At 45.3% G+C, this 23,617-nt stretch overlaps 1 protein-coding gene across 1 annotated transcript; it reads left to right on the top strand.

The window, feature by feature from the left end:
* The first annotated feature begins 16,251 nt into the window (after positions 1 to 16,251).
* MAF (MAF bZIP transcription factor) lies at positions 16,252 to 21,627 on the top strand. The gene has a single exon (XM_069216861.1). It carries the CDS (start codon positions 16,716 to 16,718, stop codon positions 17,772 to 17,774), a length of 1,059 nt encoding a protein of 352 aa, XP_069072962.1. The 5' UTR covers positions 16,252 to 16,715; the 3' UTR covers positions 17,775 to 21,627.
* Positions 21,628 to 23,617: the final 1,990 nt, after the last annotated feature.

The following is a 23,617-nucleotide window of genomic DNA, read 5'->3' as shown; positions in this document are numbered from 1 at the left end:
CTGTCTTGGTGACAGAATTAAGTCCTCTGTAGTCCACACAAAATCTCATCTCTCTCTTTCCATCTTTGGTGTGAGGTTTGGGGACTAAGACCACTGGGCTAGCCCAGGGGCTGTCAGAGTGCTCAATGACTCCCAATTCCAGCATCTTGTGGACTTCCACCTTGATGCTTTCCTTAACTTGGTCAGACTGTCTGAAAATTTTGTTTTTGACAGGCATGCTGTCTCCTGTGTCCACATCATGGGTACACAGGTGTGTCTGACAGGGGTTACGGAAAAGAGCTCAGCAAACTGTTGCAGGACCTTCCTATAGTCAGATTGCTGTTGGACAGAGAGGGTGTCTGAATAGATCACTCCATCAACTGAGCCATCTTTTGGATCTATGGAGAGGAGATCAGGGAGAGGTTCACTCTCAGCTTCCTTTTTCCTCATCTGTTACCATCAACAGATTGACATCTGCCCTGTCATGGAAGAGTTTGAGGCAGTTCACATGGATCACCCTTTTGGGGGTCCTGCTAGTGCCTAGGTCTACCAGGTAGGTGACCTGACTCTTCCTTTCTAGCACTGGGTAAGGGCCACTCCATCTGTCCTGAAGTGCCCTGTTAGCCACAGGCTCCAGAACCCAGACTTTCTGCCCTGGCTGAAACTCAACCATAGCAGCCTTTTGGTCATACCAAAACTTCTGGAGTTGTTGGCTGGCCTCAAGGTTTGTGCTTGCCTTTTCCATATACTCTGCCATCCTTGAACGTAGGCCTAGTACATAGTCCACTATATCTTGTTTATGCTCATGAAGAGGTCTCTCCCAGCCTTCTTTTACAAGAGCTAGTGGTCCCCTTACAGGATGGCCAAACAGAAGTTCAAAGGGGGAAACCCTACTCCCTTCTGAGGTACCTCTCTGTAGGCGAAAATCAGACATGGCAAGAGGACATCCCATCTCCTTTCGAGTTTTTCAGGGAGCCCCATGATCATGCCTTTCAATGTCTTGTTAAATCTTTCAACAAGACCATTGGTTTGTGGATGGTATGGTATGGTGAATTTGTAAGTCACCCCACACTCATTCCACATGTGTTTCAGGTATGCTGACATGAAGTTGGTACCTCTGTCAGACACCACCTCCTTAGGAAATCCCACTCTGGTAAAAATACCAATGAGTGCTTTGGCTACTGCAGGGGCAGTAGTCGACCTAAGGGGAATTGCTTCAGGGTATCTAGTAGCATGATCCACTACTACTAGTATGTATTGGGTCCCTGAGGCTGTGGGAGGTTCAAGTGGACCCACTATGTCCACACCTACTCTTTCAAAGGGGACCCCCACCACTGGAAGTGGAATGAGTTGGGCCTTTGGGTGTCCACCTGTCTTACCACTGGCTTGACAGGTTGCACAGGAGACACAAAACTCCTTGACCTTCTGGGACATGTTGGGCCAATAGAAGTGGTTGACTAGTCTCTCCCACATCTGGGTCTGTCCCAAATGCCCAGCAAGAGGAATGTCATGAGCTAAGGGCAGAATGAACTTCCTAAACTCCTGAGGCACTACCACTCTCCTAGTGGCACCAGGTTTGGGATCTCTTGCCTCAGTGTAAAGGAGTCCATCTTCCCAATAGACTCTATGTGTTCCTGTTATTTTGCCATTGGACTCTTCAGCAGCTTGCTGCCTAAGGCCTTCAAGAGAGGGACAGGTTTCTTGCCCCTTACACAACTGTTCCTTTGAGGGTCCCCATGGGCCTAGGAGCTCAACCTGATAAAGTTCTAACTCCAGGGGCTCAGTTCCATCAGAGGGCAGAACTTCTTCCTGGGAAGAGAGGTTCTCTTTTTCTTGTTGTGTTGAAAATGGTTCCCCAGTTTTCTTTCCTATCCTCTTGGAGGGTTGGGCCCTTTTCCCAGGCTCCAACACCACTTTTTCACCCTGAGCCTTGCATTGTGCCCTTGTCTTGACACACACCTGTTCAGGGATACCCAGCATGGCTGCATGGGTTTTGAGTTCTACCTCAGCCCATGCTGAGGACTCCAGGTCATTTCCAAGCAAACAGTCTACGGGGATATTTGAGGAGACCACCACCTGTTTCAGGCCATTGACCCCTCCCCATTCTAAAGTTACCATAGCCATAGGATGTACTTTAGTCTGATTGTGAGCGTTGGTGACTGGATAAGTTTGTCCAGCCAGGTATTGACCAGGGGAAACCAGTTTCTCTTTCACCATGGTGACACTGGCACCTGTATCCCTCAGGCCTTCTACACTTGTCCCATTAATTAAGAGCTGCTGCCTGTATTTTTGCATGTTAGGGGGCCAGGCAGCCAGTGTGGCTAAATCCACCCCACCCTCAGAGACTAATGTAGCTTCAGTGTGGACCCTGATTTGCTCTGGGCACACTGTTGATCCCACTTGGAGACTGACCATTCCAGTGTTAGCTGGAGTAGAGTTAGAAGTGGAACCTTTCTTGGGACAGGCCTTGTCTCCAGTTTGGTGTCCTGGCTGATTACAGCTACGACACCAGGCCTTTTTGGGATCAAAGTTTTTACCCTTGTACCCAAAATTGGATTGTGAAGAGGCTCTGGGCCCTCCCTCCTGAGCAGGTTTTTGGGCCCTATAGAAGACTCTTTACTATTTTTCCCTTTGGATGTCTCAACACTCTTCCCCTGGGGAGTCTTTGTGACCCCTTTCTTTTGGTCACCCCCTGTGGAAGTCTTGGTCACCCTAGTCTTGACCCAATGGTCCGCCTTCTTTCCCAATTCTTGGGGAGAAATTGGTCCTAGGTCTACCAGATGCTGATGCAGTTTATCATTGAAACAATTACTTAACAGGTGTTCTTTCACAAATAAATTGTACAGCCCATCATAATCATTTACACCACTGCCTTGAATTCAACCATCCAGTGTTTTTACTGAGTAGTCAACAAAATCAACCCAGATCTGGCTCGAGGATTTTTGAGCCCCCTGAACCTAATTCTATACTCCTCAGTGGAGAATCCAAAGCCCTCAATCAGGGTAGCCTTCATGAGGTCATAGGATTCTGCATCTTTTCCAGAGAGTGTGAGGAGTCTATCCCTACACTTTCCAGTGAACATTTCCCAAAGGAGAGCACCCCAGTGAGATCTGTTTACTTTTCTGGTTGCACAAGCCCTCTCAAAAGCTGTGAACCATTTGGTGATGTCATCTCCATCTTCATATTTAGTTACAATGCCTTTTGGGATTTTCAACATGTCAGGAGGATCTCTGACCCTATTTATGTTGCTGCCACCATGGATGCGACCAAAACCCATCTCTTGTCTTTCCCTTTCTATGGCTAGGAGCTGTCTCTCTAAAGCCAATCTTTTGACCATCCTGGCTAACAGTAGGTCATCTTCACTGAGGCTATCCTCAGTGATTCCAGAGGTGCTGGACTCTCCTGTGAGAGAAGCAGCATCTCTGACTATCACATTTGGAGTCAGGGTTTGAGGAGCCCTGGCCTCCCTAACTAGGACTGGAGGTGGGACTTCCTCCACATCACTAGCTTCCCCCTCTGGGAGGTCATCCTCAGAGGGGTTGTTCTTGGCAAACTCTGCCAAAAGCTCCTGGAGCTGTATTTTGGTAGGGTTTGAACCAGTTCTAATTTTTTTATTTTGCAGAGAGACCTTAACTCTGACATCCCAACCTTCAGGTAAGGGGTGACGTTGAGTTCCATCACATTCTCTTCTGCATTAGACATTATGGGGGTCATTCCTACCCTGGCGGTCCGAGACCGCCAGGGTAGGGGACGGAGGAAGCACCGCCAACAGGCTGGCGGTGCTTCTGGGGCTATTCTGACCGCGGCGGTGAAGCCGCGGTCAGAAAAGGGAAGCCGGCGGTTTCCCGCCGGTTTCCCGCTGCCCCAGGGAATCCTCCACGGCAGCGCTGCAAGCAGCGCCGCCATGGTGATTCCGACCCCCTTCCCGCCAGCCTGGTTCTGGCGGTTTTCACCGCCAGAACCAGGCTGGCGGGAAAGGGTGTCGTGGGGCCCCTGGGGGCCCCTGCAGTGCCCATGCCACTGGCATGGGCACTGCAGGGGCCCCCTAACAGGGCCCCACATTGATTTTCAGTGTCTGCTTGGCAGACACTCAAAATCGCGACGGGTGCAACTGCACCCGTCGCACACCAGCAACTCCGCCGGCTCCATTCGGAGCCGGCTTCCTCGTTGCTGATGCTTTCCCGCTGGGCGGGCGGGCGGGCGGCCTTTTGGCGGTCGCCCGCCCAGCGGGAAAGTCAGAATTACCGCGGCGGTCATTTGACCGCGCTGCGGTATTCTGGCGGGGGAACTTTGGCGGGCGGCCTCCGCCGCCCGCCGAAGTTAGAATGACCCCCTATGTTTCTAAAAGTTGGAATACTTTTTAAGAATCTAAAAATATCTCTAGAACTTAATTCAAACTTTTATAAGACTTTTAAACTCTAAAAGAAATGCTAACACGGACTAACACAAGGCCCTAGCAGGACTTTTTAAATTTTAGAAAAATAGCTCAAATTTCAAAAATCAGTTTCTAATGACAATTTTTGGAATTTAGTCGTGTGATCAGGTATTGGCTGAGTAGTCCAGCAAATGCAAAGTCTTGTACCCCACCGCTGATCCACCAATGTAGGAAGTTGGCTCTGTATGTACTATTGCATAGTAAGAAATAGCATGTACAGAGTCCAAGGGTTACCCTTAGAGGTAAGATAGTGGCAAAAAGAGATCATTCTAATGCTCTATTTTGTGGTAGTGTGGTCGAGCAGTAGGCTTATCAGAGGGTAGTGTTAAGCATTTGTTGTACACACACAGGCAATAAATGAGGAACACACACTCAGTGACAATTCCAGGCCAATAGGTTTTTGTATAGAAAAATATATTTTCTTAGTTTATTTTAAGAACCACAGGTTCAAGATTTACAAACAATACTTTAAATGAAAGGTATTTCACTTAGGAACTTTAGGAACTTTGAATTAGCAAAATAGCATATACAGTTTTCACTCAAATGGCAATAAGCTATTTTAAAACTAGACAGTGCAATTTTCAACAGTTCCTGGGGGAGGTATGTGTTTATTAGTTTTGCAGGTAAGTAAACCACCTACGGGGTTCAAAGTTGAGTCCAAGGTAGCCCACCGTTGGGGGTTCAGGGCAACCCCAAAGTTACCACACCAGCAGCTCAGGGCCGGTCAGGTGCAGAGGTCAAAGTGGTGCCCAAAACGCATAGGCTTCAATGGAGAAGGGGGTGCCCCGGTTCCAGTCTGCCAGGAGGTAAGTACCCGCATCTTAGGAGGGCAGACCAGGCGGGTTTTGTAGGGCACTGGGGGGGACACAAGTCAGCACAAAAAGTACACCCTCAGCGGCACGGGGGCAGCCGGGTGCAGTGCACAAAACAGGCGTCGGGTTCGCAATAGGTTTCAATAGGAGACCAAGGGGTCTCTTCAGCGATGCAGGCAGGCAAGGAGGGGGGCTCCTCGGGGTAGCCACCACCTAGGCAAGGGAGAGGGCCACCTGGGGGTCGCTCCTGCACTGGAGGTCGGATCCTTCAGGTCCTGGGGGCTGCGGGTGCAGTGTCTTTACCAGGCGTCGGGTCTTTGAAGCAGGCAGTCGCGGTCAGGGGGAGCCTCGGGATTCCCTCTGCAGGCGTCGCTGTGGGGGCTCAGGGGGGTCAACTCTGGCTACTCACGGTCTCGTAGTCGCCGGGGAGTCCTCCATGTGGTGTTTGTTCTCCACAAGTCGAGCCGGGGGCGTCGGGTGCAGAGTGCAAAGTCTCACGCTTCCGGCGGGAAACGTGTGTTGTTTCAAAATTGCTTCTTTGTTGCAATGTTGCAGTCTTTGGGGAACAGAGCCGCTGTCCTCAGGAGTTCTTGGTCCTTCTAGATGCAGGGTAGTCCTCTGAGGCTTCAGAGGTCGCTGGACCCTGTGGAACGCATCGCTGGAGCAGTGTCTTTAGAAGTGGGGAGACAGGCCGGTAGAGCTGGGGCCAAAGCAGTTGGTGTCTCCGTCTTCTCTGCAGGTTTTCAGCTCAGCTGTCCTTCTTCGTCTTAGGTTGCAGGAATCTATCTTGCTATGTTCTGGGAGCCCCTAAATACTCAATTTAGGGGTGTGTTTAGGTCTGGGGGGTTAGTAGCCAATGGCTACTAGCCCTGAGGGTGGCTACACCCTTTTTGTGCCTCCTCCCTGAGGGGAGGGGGGCACATCCCTAATCCTATTGGGGGAATCCTCCATCTGCAAGATGAAGGATTTCTAAAAGTCAGAGTCACCTCAGCTCAGGACACCTTAGGGGCTGTCCTGACTGGCCAGTGACTCCTCCTTGTTTTTCTCATTATCTCCTCCGGCCTTGCCGCCAAAAGTGGGGCCGTGGCCGGAGGGGGCGGGCAACTCCACCTGCTGGAGTTCCCTGGGGTGCTGTAACAAAGGGGGTGAGCCTTTGAGGCTCACCGCCAGGTGTTACAGTTCCTGCAGGGGGAGGTGAGAAGCACCTCCACCCAGTACAGGCTTTGTTAATAGCCACAGAGTGACAAAGGCACTCTCCCCATGTGGCCAGCAACATGTCTGGTGTGTGGCAGGCTGCTAAAACTAGTCAGCCTACACGGGCAGTCGGTTAGGGTTTCAGGGGGCACCTCTAAGGTGCCCTCTGGGGTGTATGTTACAATAAAATGTACACTGGCATCAGTGTGCATTTATTGCGCTGAGAAGTTTGATACCAAACTTCACAGTTTTCAGTGTAGCCATTATGGTGCTGTGGAGTTCGTGCATGACAGACTCCCAGACCATATACTCTTATGGCTACCCTGCACTTACAATGTCTAAGGTTTTGCTTAGACACTGTAGGGGCATAGTGCTCATGCACTTATGCCCTCACCTATGGTATAGTGCACCCTGCCTTAGGGCTGTAAGGCCTGCTAGAGGGGTGACTTATCTATACCTATAGGCAGTGTGAGGTTGGCATGGCACCCTGAGGGGAGTGCCATGTCGACTTAGTATTTTTATCCCCACTAGCACACACAAGCTGGCAAGCAGTGTGTCTGTGCTGAGTGAGGGGTCCCCAGGGTGGCATAAGACATGCTGCAGCCCTTAGAGACCTTCCCTGGCATCAGGGCCCTTGGTACCAGAGGTACCAGTTACAAGAGACTTACCTGGATGCCAGGGTGTGTCAATTGTGGAAACAAAGGTACAGGTTAGGGAAAGAACACTGGTGCTGGGGCCTGGTTAGCAGGCCTCAGCACACTTTCAAATCATAACTTGGCATCAGCAAAGGCAAAAAGTCAGGGAGTAACCATGCCAGGGAGGCATTTCCTTACAATAGGTCCAGTGTCCAAAGGTCCATAGAAAAGGGAGCAAAGGCAGTTCAGAGTGGATAAGGTGACAGGGTGGGACACAAGGGGGACATTTAGGACGGTCTCATTTCCTGGTGGTGGTCTTGGCAAGTGGGTCTGGCTTCTGCCTGGGTGACCCTTTGTGGGGTGGTTCACCTTCTGCAGGGGGAGGGGTGCTGGTTGCCTGTTGGTCCTGTGGCAGGGCCTCCTGTCCACTAGATGCAGCAGATGTGGAGGGCTGGTCAGTGGACTGGATAGTGGTTAGGGCCCGCTGGTGTGCTGTCTGTTCCCTCATGATGTTGGCCATGTCAGCCAGCACCCCTGCTATGGAGACCATGGTGGTGTTGAGGGCCTGAACATCTTCCCTGCTCGCCTGATGGTGTACCTCCTGCAGCTGCTTGTTCTCCTGCACGTTGGTAAGGATCTGGCCCATCTTGTCCTGGGAGGGTTGGTAAGCCCCCAGAACATTAGTGAGTGCCTTCTGGAGAGTCAGTTCCCTGGGCCTGTCCTCCCCCTTTTGCACAGCTGTCCTCCCAGCATCCCTGTTCCCCTGTGCCTCTGTCCCCTGAACGGTGTGCCCACTGCCACTGACCCCAGGACCCTGAATGTCTTGGGTATGAGGTGTGGCCTGGTGTCCCTGTACAGGTGGGCACACTGCTGATTGACGTGTCCTAGGGACAGAGGTGTGGGGATGTTGGGTGGGTGCTGTGGTGTTAGATACTAAGGGGGCGGCTCTGTGGTGGTCTGCGAGTGGGCTGGGGTGTCTGACTGACCAGTGGTCCCTGATGGACCAGGTTGTTCATCCAGATCCTGAAGTCCAGAGTTACTGTCATCACTGGGGGCACCTTCTGATGGGGGACTGGTTAGTCATGGCACCTCCTCGCTGGTGGGGGTGGCTGGGGCACCTGTGGGGATGTAAGTGATGTATTATGCTTCATGTCTGTGACATATTCTACACCCCTAGCTTCCCCTATATCGTTGCTGTTTCCTTGCCAACTTTGTTTGTGTATGGTGATGTATTGGCGACTTGTTAGTTCTCCATGCTGTGCATACTTTTGTGATGGGTGTACATGCAGGGCTGGGAGGGCTGTACATGCATTGGTATTGCATGTAGGGCTTGGCATTGGGATTAGTCAGATGTGTAGGTGCACTGTGTGGGATGGAGTGGAGTGATGGGAGTGAGGGGGTGAGATGGCATGGAGGTATGGGGGGTGATAAGTAGCAAAAGTTGACTCACCAGTGTGCAGTCCTCAGTCTACTCCAGTGAGTCCCTCAGGATGCAGTATTGCCAAGACTTGCTCCTCCCATGTTGTGACCTGTGGGAGAGGAGATGGGGGTCCACCGCCTGTCCTCTGGATGTTGAGTTGGTGCCTTGCTGCCATGGAATGTACCTTCCCCCGAAGGTCATTCCACCTCTTCCTGATGATGTCCCTTGTTCTTGGATGCTGTCCCATGGCGTTCACCCTGTCCACGATCCTTCGTCAGAGCTCCATCTTCCTGGCAATGGATATTTGCTGTACCTGTGCTCCAAACAGCTGCCGCTCTATCCTGACTGTTTCCTCTACCATAACCCACAACTCTTCATCTGTGAAACGGGGTGCCTTAGTGGGAACTTGGGTGTTGTGTGGTTTGTGTTGTGCAGGGGGTGTTGAGTAATGTGGTGGGGTGTTGGGTGCGTGACAGATGAATGGGTGTTTGTGGTGAGTTTGTATGGTTGTCTCAGTGATTTTCATGTCTGTCTCCTGGCAATTTTTGTTGTCCGTAAAGGGTTGTGAGTAATGAGGGTTTGTGTTTATAGTGCTGTGGGTGGGTGTGGTGTGTGTATAATTGTCAGGTGTGTGATTTTAATTTTGGACAATGTTGTGTGGTTTTGTATTTGGGTGGCCATTCTGAGCGTGCCGGTGTGTACCACCATTGAATGTCCCCCGTGGTGATTCATGGGTCATAATGTGGTGGGCGTTGTCTTGTTGGCATAATGGTATGGTTGTTTGTACCGACAGTTTAACACTGACCTTTGGTCTGGCGGATATGTGTTTGTGGCAGTATTTTGTTCGTTTGTTGTGTGTGTGTCATAATATGGTGAACAGATGTTTGCCACCATGCGGTATGTTGGCAGCCGTCACCACGGCGGTAAGTGGGATTTACCACCATTGTCATAATGAGGGCCAAAGTCTAAAGGTAGAAATCTTTGCCACTCATCTGATTCTGATTCTTCCTCCAGGTGCTTCGATCTCCTTATATCTAAAAGATCTTCACTGGCTTCCTATTCAGAGACGTATAATTTTAAAGACCCTTTGCAAAGTTCATTACACCTATGCAAACACAAGTCCATTTACTGAAGACATTTGTTTTCTGCTCATTGCCCTGCCTACTCTCACTGTCCCTCCTAAGCCAATTTAGTAGTCATTCATTGCATTTCCAGCATTCACTTGAAGGCCACTACTTTTCTTTTATAGATGTAAAACTTTGGAATAATTTAACAACTAGTATCAGGATAACGACTTGCTCGCTCATATAAAAAGAGGCTAAACATTTCCTTTTCCTCAACATATTCCCCAAGTAACTGATCCTCCTTTTGAGCACCAGGGGTGAAGGTGGAGGTAGACAAAAAAGACAGGGATTCAAGATGACCGCAGAATAATAATAATGAATTTACGGCACTGTTCTCATGCAGAAAAAGTGCAATACAACATGGGCCATAAGTTATAATAAATGTTTTTCAAGTTATCCAGAAGTGAGAAACTGCTGCATGTCAGTGCTTAATTTGAGAAGGTGGTTGCCGAAGGGGCCACCAACACTTAATTTTGCCGGACTGTCACTTATTTTTCTTCAAGAGATGGAAAAACAAAATAGAGCAGAAAGACTGAATTGGAGAAAGATGCAAAACCAGTTATAAGGAGAGAAAGCATGCACCAGTTAGAGTGAGACAGAGAGACAGTGTAGTGTGTCTGTTGTGGATTAAATATGTATGAGGTGAATTCAAGACTAGGCAGCCTTGGTATTCAGTGGACTAACATTTAATTTTGGCGGCAGCTGCTTTCAGAGCAGAGATTTGGGCACTGGCACTCATTCCATTAGAAATTAAGCACTGCTGCTTGTAGTGTAAAAAATATATTGTAGATCAAACATCTTTGCAATGAAATCTCTAAGAGCATTTAGTTCAAGCAACGACCTCATAGGTTTGTGCCACCTCCTCATTTTCTTGCTCCCTTGTATCCATCCACACCTCCATGAACCTCTCTCTATTTGTCCAGCACATTACAGTAATTTTGACTTACTTTTCCACTCACATTCTTTCTACAGCTATGGGACATTTTCACTGCTATGACTTCACAATATTTCAAAGGAAAAACCTCTAACTGGGCATTCTTTCCTAAAAACGGTAGTGTTTACCAAATGTATAATAAAAGAAAAGAGGCAATTTAAAAAGTCCTGAAATACGCTGTAACTAAAGACCAAGGCCAATTGATCAAACAGAAAGACATTTCAAATGAAAATGATGTTTTTATTTGAAAACTAAATACAATAATTTTACCTACTCTGAAGAAATGAAATTCCCTTTCACCTTCTTCCATAAAAAATACATAAAGTAGTCCTGGGTAAAATGTAAATTATATAAAAGGAATTCGTATAATGTTGGGAATTTCTTCTTACACTTGCAAGGTGAATTTCTGCCAATATGCCTCTTTGTATAATTATGTGCCATTTGTATTAATTCTGCAAATATACCATTCACAATAAGAATTGAGCACAAACACATGCAAACAGAATATGAGCGGTGTTTGTTTGCTGTGCTTTAGTTTTTGCTCCTAATTTAAGCAGGATCATCATTCATGCATCAAACACTGACGGGAAACGGATATTTCACCAAATATAGCACCAAATGACAGATTTGCATTTCGCACCTTTGCCCATGATGTTGCCACCCTTTCACATAATTATGTGCAAGTACATCAGATACCCCTAAAAAACATGACTAGGGCCCATTTCATCAACCTTGCTGGTCAACCACACCCCCCACCACCACCACCGAGGGAATTATGTTATACAAATGAGCAACATACTGCACAACTGTCTTTACTGTATCGCACCCTTTTCACTTTTGAATTTACTATGTGCATTCTGCCCCTTTTAAGGACTTTTTTTTAATAAAAGAACCTAGGATCGAGTCAGGTTTAATTAACCTTAATTAAATGGGTTCATATAAGTATTGTTTTTCGGTGATCACATCTATTCGTGCAAAGTAGTTTACTAACAGGTTGTGTAAACAGCTTATTGACCATTTAGAAATTAAAACCCTGCCTAATCAGTTCATGTATAGAATGTTATTTTTGGTTTCTACCTCATGTTATTGCAGCTTGATCGCATGCACTCTAGCAAATCGAATTCTTAATTATTTTAGCCTTAACTTGATGTCCAAATTTGTGTGTTTTATGTTTCGGTTTATAGACTGTAATCAAAACAAAATAAAAAAAAGGTAATTTCAAATTGTAAGAAATGTCATTACAACACAGAGAGCAATTAATAACAATTGATGGTTTTGTTAAGCTCTTGAAACCAAATTAGATGTTTTCATTCGCAACAATAACAAAGAAAAAGAAAAGCTATTGTACAAACCCCAAAATTGAGGAAATGTAAATGGCACCTATATGTTAACCAATGTAACATTATAGATGGATCCCTCAAGCATCTACTAGTGTGAAAAGCCTTTTTAAAATACGGTTCTTCAGTGTAAATACATCATAGAAGTGAAAAGCGAAGCTCGTATGTAACAAAGTTCACCAGCTAAGCTACGTGTATCAGACAACTTGAGACAAACAACAGAAATAAAGCAAATAAAAGACCTTTCTTATATTAAAGAGACGGCGACTGGAAAAAGAAAAACTGTAAGTCTGTCACTAAACGCCAGTAGAGTAAATGCTAAATTATAAATCTGGTTATTTTATGTTTTGATATTGAAATAGTGAGGTAAATGTTGTCTCCCCACTGTTGTACGTCATATAGGCCTTTTACGCAATGCTGACGGGGCTCTCAGAGCCCATCAATGCAACCCTGGCACTCTGCACCGATGTCGAGCAGAGATGAAAGATTTGGGGGGCACAGATAGTGGTGAGTGACAGGAGACTAGGTATTCTTATTATATATCTGGGAGGGTGTGGATTCATGAGAGGGAAGTTTGGGTGGCAGAACACCATTTTTTCATCTGGATGAGGGTAGGACTGCAAACGGAAAGGGTGGTGATGGACGGGAGCAGGACACAGAGAACTTTTTTCTTATTTGGGGATAAAACTGAGGGTGGTGTGGGGGGGGCTGAAGGATGTCCGATACTCTTTTGCTTTGGTTGCAGGGCAAATGGTAGCCAAAATTAAGTGGGTGGCTTTCGGAATAGCAGGTTTTACATGGTGCAAGGAGCTGATGCAGGTGAGGTCTTTGTATGTGTAGCCCCACGTGACTCCTCACCCCAGTCTAGCTGCTAAAAGTAGGGACAAGTGATTTGGGGTGTCCGTGCATATCGTAGAATTGTAAATGGGTAACAGTGAGGAACAGGGAGGCTTTTCACTTTTTAGTTCAGAGTGACATCATAGACAACTCCAGCTTCCCTTTCTTTGTATATTTGATGTCCCTGAGAACCGAGGGTGAAAAACGTCCTTGGTGTTCACTGTTAGTCGTTTATAACTCTATACAGAGAGTAAAGCTTTTTGGGAAGCTTTTGTGCAAAGCAAACCTTTTTTACAGCTCTTGCTGACTTCTGTGACATTGTTGCAGTTCTTTCTAATGTGGTTGTTGACTGCAAGAACATCACTGCAGGTGCATTCCACATATTCGCAGAGCAGATTCCCCATAAAATGCCTTGTCGCTCCTTTCCTTGGTTGTGTTAAGAACAGCACACCCGGGAGAAAGAACATGTGTTAAGTATGGAGAAGGGGATGTTTTCTCACTTCCGCGCTCTAAGTGACACCACAGAGGAAATAACTTGCGCCTCATTGTTGACTGTGACCATTGTGACAACTCTGCTGAAAACACGTTACTACTTATCCATGTGCGAACTCATATACAGGGCTCGGCCTACTAAATATATCTGCACTGCTTCAGTCATTCTTCAGAATATGGCAGATGGCTCAGTGAGATGAACGGTTAGCAGTGACAACTGCTGTGATCTGCAGGTCACTAGGTAAAAGGCTAGCAAGACCATCTCGTTCTTCCGAGTTTGGTTGATTGTTTACCGAAAAGAGGGCAACAATAGGGTCTGTTCATACAGAGCGTAAACGGCGGTGCGGTATGGAGCACTATATAAAGCGCATCACGTGGCAGCGCGGTATGCAGCACTATATAAAACACGTCACTATCGTCAACGACTGGCTACACAAAAACGCTTATGACTTGCTTACTAAAATGAACCCACGCCACCTCACTGTCAATGCCTTCTTTGCATACCGAAAGAAGATACAACACATCTGTTTGTTTGTCAAGCCGGTGCGCCGTATTCCAAAATCAAGGCGCTGCCTTCGTTTTGGCGCAAACTATCTTTGTTTCGTACAAAGCGGAGCATGCAAGTCTCGTGCGGCGTCCGCATTAACTTGCATAGGCGAGGGCTTCTCTTCCGCCTGAAGACAGATTCAAAGGATCGGCTATAATTAGAAAACCTGAAAGGGACGACGGGGTTGGCTGAAGTGCAATGTCCAAGTTGCCCGTTTAATGTGTGACCAAGTGGCTGTGAGAAGCCAAGCTACGGACATTTATTTTTCAAGTCAAAAACCCTCTAAAGAGCGCGACACCGAAGCCTTCTTACTGCCGAGCTGACGTACACAAATTCAACTCTTCTGATATGCCTGCAAGATATGCCAGAAAAGAAAAATAGAAAACAGGCAGATAGATTAATACATTTCCTTCTCTTTATTGAAGTCTGATATATAAAAGTTGCATTTTTCATTGACATATCACTTAAACATTTAAGGTGAGTGCTAATTATTTCTGCCTTCGTCTCCATGTACCTGGAATAAATGTTTCTTTTTTTTTTTAACCAACAGAAAGAGATTAGGGTACACAGCAGCAAGTCCCATTGTCTTCAAGGTGCACTAACCGAAGCCTTTAACTAACTCCAGGGTTGCTGCGTGCCTGGACTGGAACCAAGAGACCACCAGCGGCCAATAGGTGGCGCTGTGGAGGCGTGAACCAGCTAGGACACAATAGAATATTGTCTTCTCGCTCTTTCGCTGGATCTCATACTGTGAAGGTTTACAAGAAAACGGGGGAGGGGAGGGTAATCGACTTTCAGCCGTGCTGTATGAAATTAACTAAGCAGAGCCAGTACCACAACCCTCCTAAAACCGCGCTCCGGGTGCACTTCTAGATCCTGTCACGTGTGTCAGCTGCTCACACAAAGGTGCGTCTTAACTCGAGAACTAAAGCTAGCTTTTGATGCGGCATATGCTCATCAGAGGGTAGTGTTATTTAAGCAGTTACCCCTTTACTCTGTTTAAAACAACAAGTCGGGTGCTTCTGTCAATGACAACTCCCACCTCAGCAAATAAAACCAAAGCCAAAATTCAGGCAGCCGAGAAACATGCATTCACGTGTCAGTGTGGTGGGTGGTGGGCACTGAGAAGAGTTCCGGAGGTGTTTGTGCCACGAGGGGTGTGTGTCTGGGAGGTGAACACACCAAACAAAGTAAGGTTGTTCTCGCTCGTAACATAAGCAGCAACATAGGTCCGTGCAAATCAGCTCACAGGAAACACACAGGGAGCAGACTTTACACCGCCTTAAGCGTGCACAGAACGGGTTTGTCTAATGGGTAAAGGGCTCCAAAACCCAGAGTAGATAGTCTGCAAAGGAGCACGCAAACAGCAGATTCCTGTAGCAAAATATCAATATACACCTTTATCTAAGTAAAAAAAAACTACCAGGCCGCAATTAAAGCGGTTTGAAGCTTATGAAAGAGAGAGGCTCTGTTCTTCTTTCTTAATAGCGTTTAGACGTGAAGAGTGCATGACCATGGCCCTAAGAACTAACTTCTTGGCCATGTGGTGCTTGACAGTAGCTTTCCTTAGGGGTCACAGTGCCAAGGTCATCCTTGGTAGGTAGGGAAACGTTCGTCAGCTTCGTGGGACGATAAAACGTACCGATCAGGGAGTGATTAAAACATTAGCAGTGCTACCCTATTCTTCATTGGGTAAGGTGGACAGGGTGCGCCATAAATCCATGCACTCTGCTTAGAGCGCCTTGAACCCTCCCCCGTAGGCAAGAGGGGAGCTTCGCGGGCAGCTCAGCTTTGAATTAACCCCATATCTACATGGCCACGACCAGCACAGGAGCGCTGCCGATCTTGTCTTGGCAAAATTCCTTTACATGATGCCTTTAGGGGTCTCTCTCGCAGAACCCCACAGCCAAAACGTTGATACATAAAGGAGCCGTTTTAAAAGATATCTTTTGGAGGGAGCACGCGAGCCGTTTATTCGTATTCCTAATGGAATTTGGCGGTAAAGTGTTTCCACGTTTACATTGCAATTTATGATGCAAAGAATCCGATATGTGCACATAATACCCCAAGACAAACGGGGAGACTGAGTGCACTAAAACGTGAAGCAAAAAAAAAAAAAACAGATGATGGCAAATAAACCGAATGCAGTTACCGTGTGCAGATAGTACGTGTACAGAGACACAATACAGGATATTTTTGCCATATAAAGTGATAAATGAGCGCGTTTTGGCAGCACGTTGTAAAGTGTAGTAAAGATGGATGGTGCGCAGGCTTTTGGGTTGCAGCAGAACAGCTCCCCCTGTCCCCCGGCGTCCTTGGGTACAATACGCGTGCGGATGCTGCACCCCGAAAGGGTTAATAAGTGCCGGTCCCGGCTGACAGTCAGCTGATCGACCCTGATCGACAGCTCGGAAAGTTTCCTTGTTTCTCGAGCATTATGCTAATGACCGGGCCAGATCCCGACCGCCCATTGGCCCCGAGCCGGAGTCAATTTCCCATTTGAAACCCGACGTCAGAGCAGCTATAAAACTCAGCAATGCTTTTAAACTCTCCTGTTGGGGGATCACTTTAAAATAACCCTGGGCTTTCTTGTAGCAATTCGCTGTTTTTCGCACTCCTCGTGAACTTGTTTTGCTCTCCTCTGCCCGCCCCTATTGCAACTGTATCTCTCCTGGCAACTTTTGCAGCCTGGGAGAGAGGGGGGTGAAAACGGCATGAAGTGTTAACTAAATCTGAACTTCCAGCTGCAGCTCTCGAGGCAGCCTTCACTGCACTGGGAGAGAAAGTGCAGCGTTGATGCTTCTGTGCGAAAGACTCTGCGGTGGGACCAGCCTTTCCTGAGAGACCTCCAAAGACTCGGTAAAGACTGAAGGAAAAAAGGGGGAACGAGCACCCAAAAGTGCTAGTGGAGCGGGCCGGTGGTGGCTGCCCCCCTGCACCCCTCCTGGAGGGCTGTCAGCAGCGCGGGGATGGCATCAGACCTGGCAATGGCCAGCTCCGACCTGCCCACTAGTCCCCTGGCCATGGAATATGTTAATGACTTCGATCTGATGAAGTTTGAAGTGAAAAAGGAGCCGGTGGAGAGCGATCGCATCATCAGCCAGTGCGGCCGTCTGATCGCCGGGGGATCGCTCTCGTCCACCCCGATGAGCACGCCCTGCAGCTCGGTGCCCCCCTCGCCGAGCTTCTCGGCGCCCAGCCCAGGCTCCGGCAGCGACCAGAAGAGTCCCCTCGAAGACTACTACTGGATGACCGGCTACCCGCAGCAGCTCAACCCCGAGGCTCTCGGATTCAGCCCGGAGGACGCGGTCGAGGCACTAATCAGCAACGGCGGCCACCACCACCCACCACCGCCGCCCCAGCAGCAACAGCAACTCCAGGGCTACGATGGATTCGGCCGGGGAGGGCAGCAATTCCCCGGCGCCCCCATGGCCGGAGAGGAGATGGGCTCGGCAGCCGCCGTGGTGTCAGCGGTGATCGCAGCCGCCGCAGCACAGAACGGGGCACCGCACCACCACCACCATCACCACAACCACCACCACCTGCCCGGTGGCGGCCACCACCAGCACCAGCCGGGCAGCGGGCAGCAGCAGCCCCCTGGAGGCGGCGGGGGGTCGCTGCTGGCTGGGCTCCACTCCCACCACGGCGGCGGGGGATCCTCTCTGCACCTGGACGACCGCTTCTCGGACGACCAGCTGGTCAGCATGTCTGTGCGGGAGCTGAACAGGCAGCTGCGCGGGGTGAGCAAGGAGGAGGTGATCCGGCTGAAGCAGAAGCGGCGCACCCTGAAGAACCGCGGCTACGCGCAGTCCTGCCGCTTCAAGCGAGTCCAGCAGCGCCACGTCCTGGAGTCGGAGAAGACGCAGCTGCTGCAGCAGGTGGAGCACCTCAAGGCCGAGATCTCCCGGCTGCTGCGGGAGCGCGACGCCTACAAGGACAAGTACGAGAAGCTGCTCAGCAACGGCTTCCGGGAGCGCGGCTCGGCCAGCAGCACCGAAAACCCCTCCTCGCCCGAATATTTCATGTGAGTGCCCAGTACACACCCTCCTCGCACCCTGGCTGGGGGTTGATCCCGAACCAAGCTTGTCACTTCTGAATTTTTCCATTTTTTAAAATTAAAATAAAACAAAAACAGAACTTAATATACTTTATGAGTTGTTGGGCTTTTTTAAAGCTTCTCATATTGATTTTTTTTACCATGACAGTTCTTTTTGTTTTCGTACTTATTTTTTTTTTAATTTGGCTTGCTTTGTAATGATCGAACCAGCCTCAGCACTCAGTTGGTCAATTGACGCTCTTTTTGAAACTGGCCATCCGCTAAAGTTCATAAAGTTGGAGCTAACTTTGTTAATGAAAAAGAATAATAGAAAAAAAAAAAAAATACTCCCTTCACAGCGAGAACCACCTCATCTCTCCACCTGACCATTCTGACACTGCTACCCTACTAGCCTGAGCACTTCATTTGGCCACCTTGGTCTGGCCACCTTTTGAGCACTTCATGTGGCCACCCTGATCCAGGCAACCTGGTCTCTCAGCGAACCTATCCAGAGCTGTTTTATGGGCTACGCTGAACATCATATGTGACCATCAAGACCTCTCAGTGTGACCAACCCGACCTCCCAAAGTGGACCTCCCGAGCTCTCCTTGACAGATTTTTGAGCTAGCAGAATGTGAAAATTTTAAACTGCGCTTGATGAATTCACACCCTTCTAGCCCTTTGTGTGCTAAAAGAACTAGAAACTAGATCAACCTGCCAAATTCAACTTTGCAGCAACCCTTCGATGTACATGTGAGTTTTTGGCCCTGGTTCTGCCAAAAGTAAGACTTTATTTTCCAATTACAACACCATAATCATCTCATGCATTATGCTTGCTATTTTTTTTTTAGCAGCAATGGACTATAGATGTTTGAAAGAAAAGACTTTATGACAAAGGAGACATTATATTATTAAAAAGCCCTGCATGCTGGACATGTACGGTTTAATTATTGAGATTTTTTCTTTGTTTTCATTTTGCTTGGGAAATTGACTGTTTAAAGACTTGTATGGCATGGCATCCATCCTTTTTTCTTTAAATGCCTCACCACTTTTTTGGTTTAAAAGCAAAAAAGTGCAGCTCAGATCCTCTCTGTGAAACTTTGCATCTGTCTTTCTGAACTGTTTTGAGTTATGCAAAATCCCCAGACTTCCATGTAAATGCACTGAAAGTGTTTTATCAAAATATGTCCAATATGGATTTTGATAATTTAATGTGGCAAAAAACAGAACTTTGGAGCGTGTTTCAAAAGAACAAGTTCTCATTGTGGCACCCACACCATCATGTTGCCTGAACAGTCTAAAACTTATTTTTTTAAAGATCTGCCCCATTTTTTTGCATTTGGTTTCTGTCAAATGTGGAATGTTATGGGTTTGTCTCATAGGCCATAATTTAATTTAGTTTTCTTACAATCTGTTGGCCATTTTAAAATGTATATGCTACAGATAAAGGAATGTTATAGAAACATTTGAAAAACGTTAGATCTGTTTAGATGTAGACTTTTTTTTAAGATTGATGCACTAAATCGTTTACTGTTGTGATGTTAAGGGGTAGAATTTGAAACGGGCTGTTAAAAAAGTAGTTTATGCAGCATGTGCTTGCAACCTAAACATAAGTTGGGTATGTGTAGTTCTTGCTATACCACTGACTGTATTTGAAAACCAAAGTATTAAAAAAGGGGCACCCCAGTTTATATTTATGGGGGTATTTTACATTCAAAATGTATGTTTTTTGTTTTTCAAAACTGAAGTATTTGGGACTGAATTGCACTAAGATATAACCTATAAGCATACAATAAACCATTGCAAACATGTTTAGAACGCTAACACAGTTTTATGCAGTTACAAATGGCATTACTGCACAGTTTAAGATGATGCAGATTTTTTTACAGTTGTATTGTGGTTCAGAACTGGATTTTCTGTAATTCACAAATTCCACATACATAAAGGCAATAATCAGTAAAAAATTATGTTCAGGGATTTATACCCTTTCTGTATTTTAAAATGGAAAGCAAAGGATACCACAATAAATATAAAACCACCTTTACAGATCTTTTTCTTTTCTCAAATATTTTGCTGTGCAAAATTGTTTTATACGTTGAGTTACTAATATGGTGTTGATTTTATGTGCTTTCTCTTACTTGCAAATTTATGGTTTTATTAAAAGGTCATCCAGCGTACAAAAGCAAAATGCAGGTTTTGAATCTATACTGGGTTCACATGTATACAGACTGGAAAACGAAATTACATAATTTGTACATGTATTGCATGTAGACTGTAATCTTAGTTTGGTGACAACATGACCAATCCACAGGCCACATAAATGACATATGAAGATATCTCAGAGTAATTTAATGAGGTGGAAAAGTTTAAGAGTCTTCACTGCGTACAACCTGCACCTTTATATTCTATTTTGCTCCACATTTTAAGCCATCAGGCATCGGACAGTGGAGCTGAATAAATCCCATAGTAACACAGCAAGGGCAGAGTGTATTTCCTTGCCTGTGTACCCATAACCTTGACTATTTCAGACATTCTACTTTTTTGAACATGTCCATCTAAAAAGTCATCTGTTTGTGAACATATATGTTCACATATCGATAACATCCAGAGAGATGCCCAAATAAAAGACTCACTCTTGCAAGCATATGATAACTGGAAATATTTTTCAGACATTAATTTATTTTATAAAGCAATAATTGGGGTATAATATGACCTGCCCTTTATACATGTCAATAACATATTTCGTCCCAGCTTTTTATTGACAGTTTTTACTTAAATTTCTTGTACTTTGCAAAATACCCCTTTCGCTGATCATCAGTGATCAGTTAAAAATCAGGCAGTTCAAAGTGAATTACTTTGACGCATTATGGTCTCCAGGACGATTGATGGCAAAGTCTACCTTTCGGATTCAATTGACATGATGCAATAGTGTGACTATCTAATTTCTGTGGCTAGCCTTTGTTGGCTTAGAAAATAAATCACACAAAACTAAAAAAAGGTGGTTTTAGCTGTTGTAGTTAAACATACACAGAACGAGCAATGAACACCAACCTAGCCTGTTACATCCAGGAATACAATCCATTTGCAGAGATTTCGCAAATGACACGCCTTCAAACCTGAACCATATAATAACTTGTAAAATTAAATTTCCTCTGCACTGTCAATTTTTGCATATTATGGAATTCGATGAAGACAACCTAGAGTATAATTTGTATAAAAGGTTAGACACAAGTATAGGTAGAATGTTGCCTAATGATAGCCCATCACTGCAGGCAAGTTTAATATGGCTAACCATCGCTATGGAATATTGTTTTTTACTTTGCTACTTTAGATCACTGCAAAAGCTTTCCTCATTAACATTTAATCATTCGTTTTGCACCACATGCTAAATGAAGGCCCACAATCCCATATTCCAGTTCACTTTAACCTACATTGTAGGTAATGTATAATTACAATGCAATCTGATTACACATGGTTGATCAGAAAGTTACCTGCTCATGTAAATTTATCTTGTCTTCCATTAAATATGCACAGAAAAAAAAACAGCAGGATCATCTAATGTAAACAAAGGAAAAACTATGTACACGCCAAAAGCATTTTCTGACTCTCAAAAGTCTGTTCTCCATGGAGTTCAAATTGAAATGTTGATATTTTTTATTGAATTGAATTTTTCAAGTGAAAGGGATAGTGGTATTGGAGAAAGTGCTGCTAATCTCTGTAGCAAAGATTCTGTACCTGCAAAGGGAAAGCAACCAGCTTTGACCGTGTGATACAGATGTACAGTGTAATTAAACATTTTTACAGGCAGATCTAACCTTTTAATAAAAAGAAAGTGAAGACAGTCATCAAGTTTCCTGTGTTTATTTCACAACACTGGCTTAAAAGAAACATAACAAATGAAAATGTGTACTATAGAGTGACATCCCTCATGTGATGCATCTTATATAGTGGTTAACCCCAACTACAGCCTTTCAGTGTGTGATTGGATCCATAAGTTTTCAAAGCTGGAAAATAGCTTGCAGGGCCTCAGCAAGGGCCATGGCCTAAAAGTGAATTCCACTCTTAAAGCATTTAAATGCTAAGTCCATTTGCTGCTCTTTGTCATGTCCGAAGGCATTGTGACATACTGTTTTTGCATTTAAGTTTCTAAACGCTAATCTGTCATCTGTGCTCCCCATTCTGCAGGACACTGTTTGAAAGTAGGTTTAACGGCATCCAGCAGTTCATGGACAGGTAGCAGCATCACATGGCACATTTTGTCACTAGCAATTCCCAAAAAGATCAATTACAAAGAACATGGGCATCTCAACATATATTGTCATTTTGTTTATTTATTTGAAGACTTTGCAAAATTGTGAGTTTTTTGCATTCATAGTGATATCTCTGTATGGCACTGGTAACATTTCTAAGCATTCCTTGAAGAATAAGATGAGTATCTACTGGAATCTGTTGGTTCTTTCGTTAACAGAGTGATTTGTATTGGCAAATAGAGATCATTGCTGTATATATATGTAAAATTGTTCAATTGTTAAATTAATTTATTTCTGCGGTTTAGTACCTTGACTTAGTTCCACTTTTTTGTGAAGGCCCTTGATATCTGAGAGTGACACCAATTGATTCATTTGCACATCAGTAATGATGTCCTATTTCTGCTACTATTTAGTTGTTCTAATTTATTAGCTAGCTTGAGAACAAAGTGCTGTTAGTAAAAATGTGTATACATATGCAGCTTCTTTTGTAGTCTTATCTATCCAATTATTATGGCTCATACCTTGAAATGAGCTAGGTAATATTTTTTATACGTTTTCCACTCTCCATCCATGCTGCTTTTGTTGTACATATTAGAAGTTCAGGAGACAATGTATTTTCAAAAAATAATGTAAATGTTTAACTTTTTTGGTGCCTCCCTGATTTAATATGATCTGCTAATTAAGAAAAGCAGTTGTAAGAATCCGCAATAAATTTGTCATGCAAGTAGGTTTAAGGACCGTCTGAAATTGATTCACATGCGCTGACAATATGATTTCATATACATGACTAACAGTTGTTTATTGATAGTCCATTCTAAAAATATTTATGCATGAATTACTGCAAAGGAGAGCAGAATTAAATAGTGAAAGAAAGTACGTTTAATTCAAAACATTTCTCAACAAATTTACTAAAGTTCACCATTTTGTAAATTCCACACTGAATTTTACATGGTATGGTTGAATGTGGAATTTTGTGAAGTAGGATGATTCATAACTTGTGATAGCCTTTTCTCAATGTCATTATAGAATAAAAATCGAATGTAGAGTAGGTAATATCGTAGGATTCATCACGGAAATGATTTATGTTGTATATGAGCGGTATCTTCTCCAGTTAACAACCACATTACTCTCATTTCATTGTGTGCGCATCTCACAGGAAACACTCTTTAACTCCTTATATGTTTCTAATGTTAGATAATTCTTTGCTGTTGATAAAATGATCTTTTATGTACATTGGACTGAAAAAATGCCTCTTCATTATAACAAATTTCTTTGGCGAAATGCATAGTTTGCATTTTGAAAGCAACATCTTGGTAGATGCAGAGAATTCAATCTGTGTTTCAGCTATGCCAAGCGCTTTCTCTTGGGGCTGTGAAAGAACACCACTTACACAATGTATATGAATTTCCCATTACTATAAGTAAAGTCAGCCAAAATAGGGCATGCAGTTAAAACACACATTTTGATGCAAAATGTTTTATAACTTTGTTAATATTTATATGTTTAACTGGCGTTTTGTACTTAGAAATGTAGGTGTCTTTTTGTATGTGGACATTCCATGCCCTGGCTCTTGTCAAGTAAAGGT

Source organism: Pleurodeles waltl, chromosome 12 (assembly GCF_031143425.1).
Source record: "Pleurodeles waltl isolate 20211129_DDA chromosome 12, aPleWal1.hap1.20221129, whole genome shotgun sequence".
NCBI lineage: Eukaryota > Metazoa > Chordata > Amphibia > Caudata > Salamandridae > Pleurodeles > Pleurodeles waltl.
Note: the sequence above shows the minus strand (reverse complement) of the source record. Positions and strands in the feature narration are given on the sequence as shown.

Excerpts from the sequence above, each read along its gene's own strand:
- MAF (XM_069216861.1), top strand. The coding sequence starts at position 16,716 with ATGGCATCAGACCTGGCAATGGCCAGCTCCGACCTGCCCACTAGTCCC.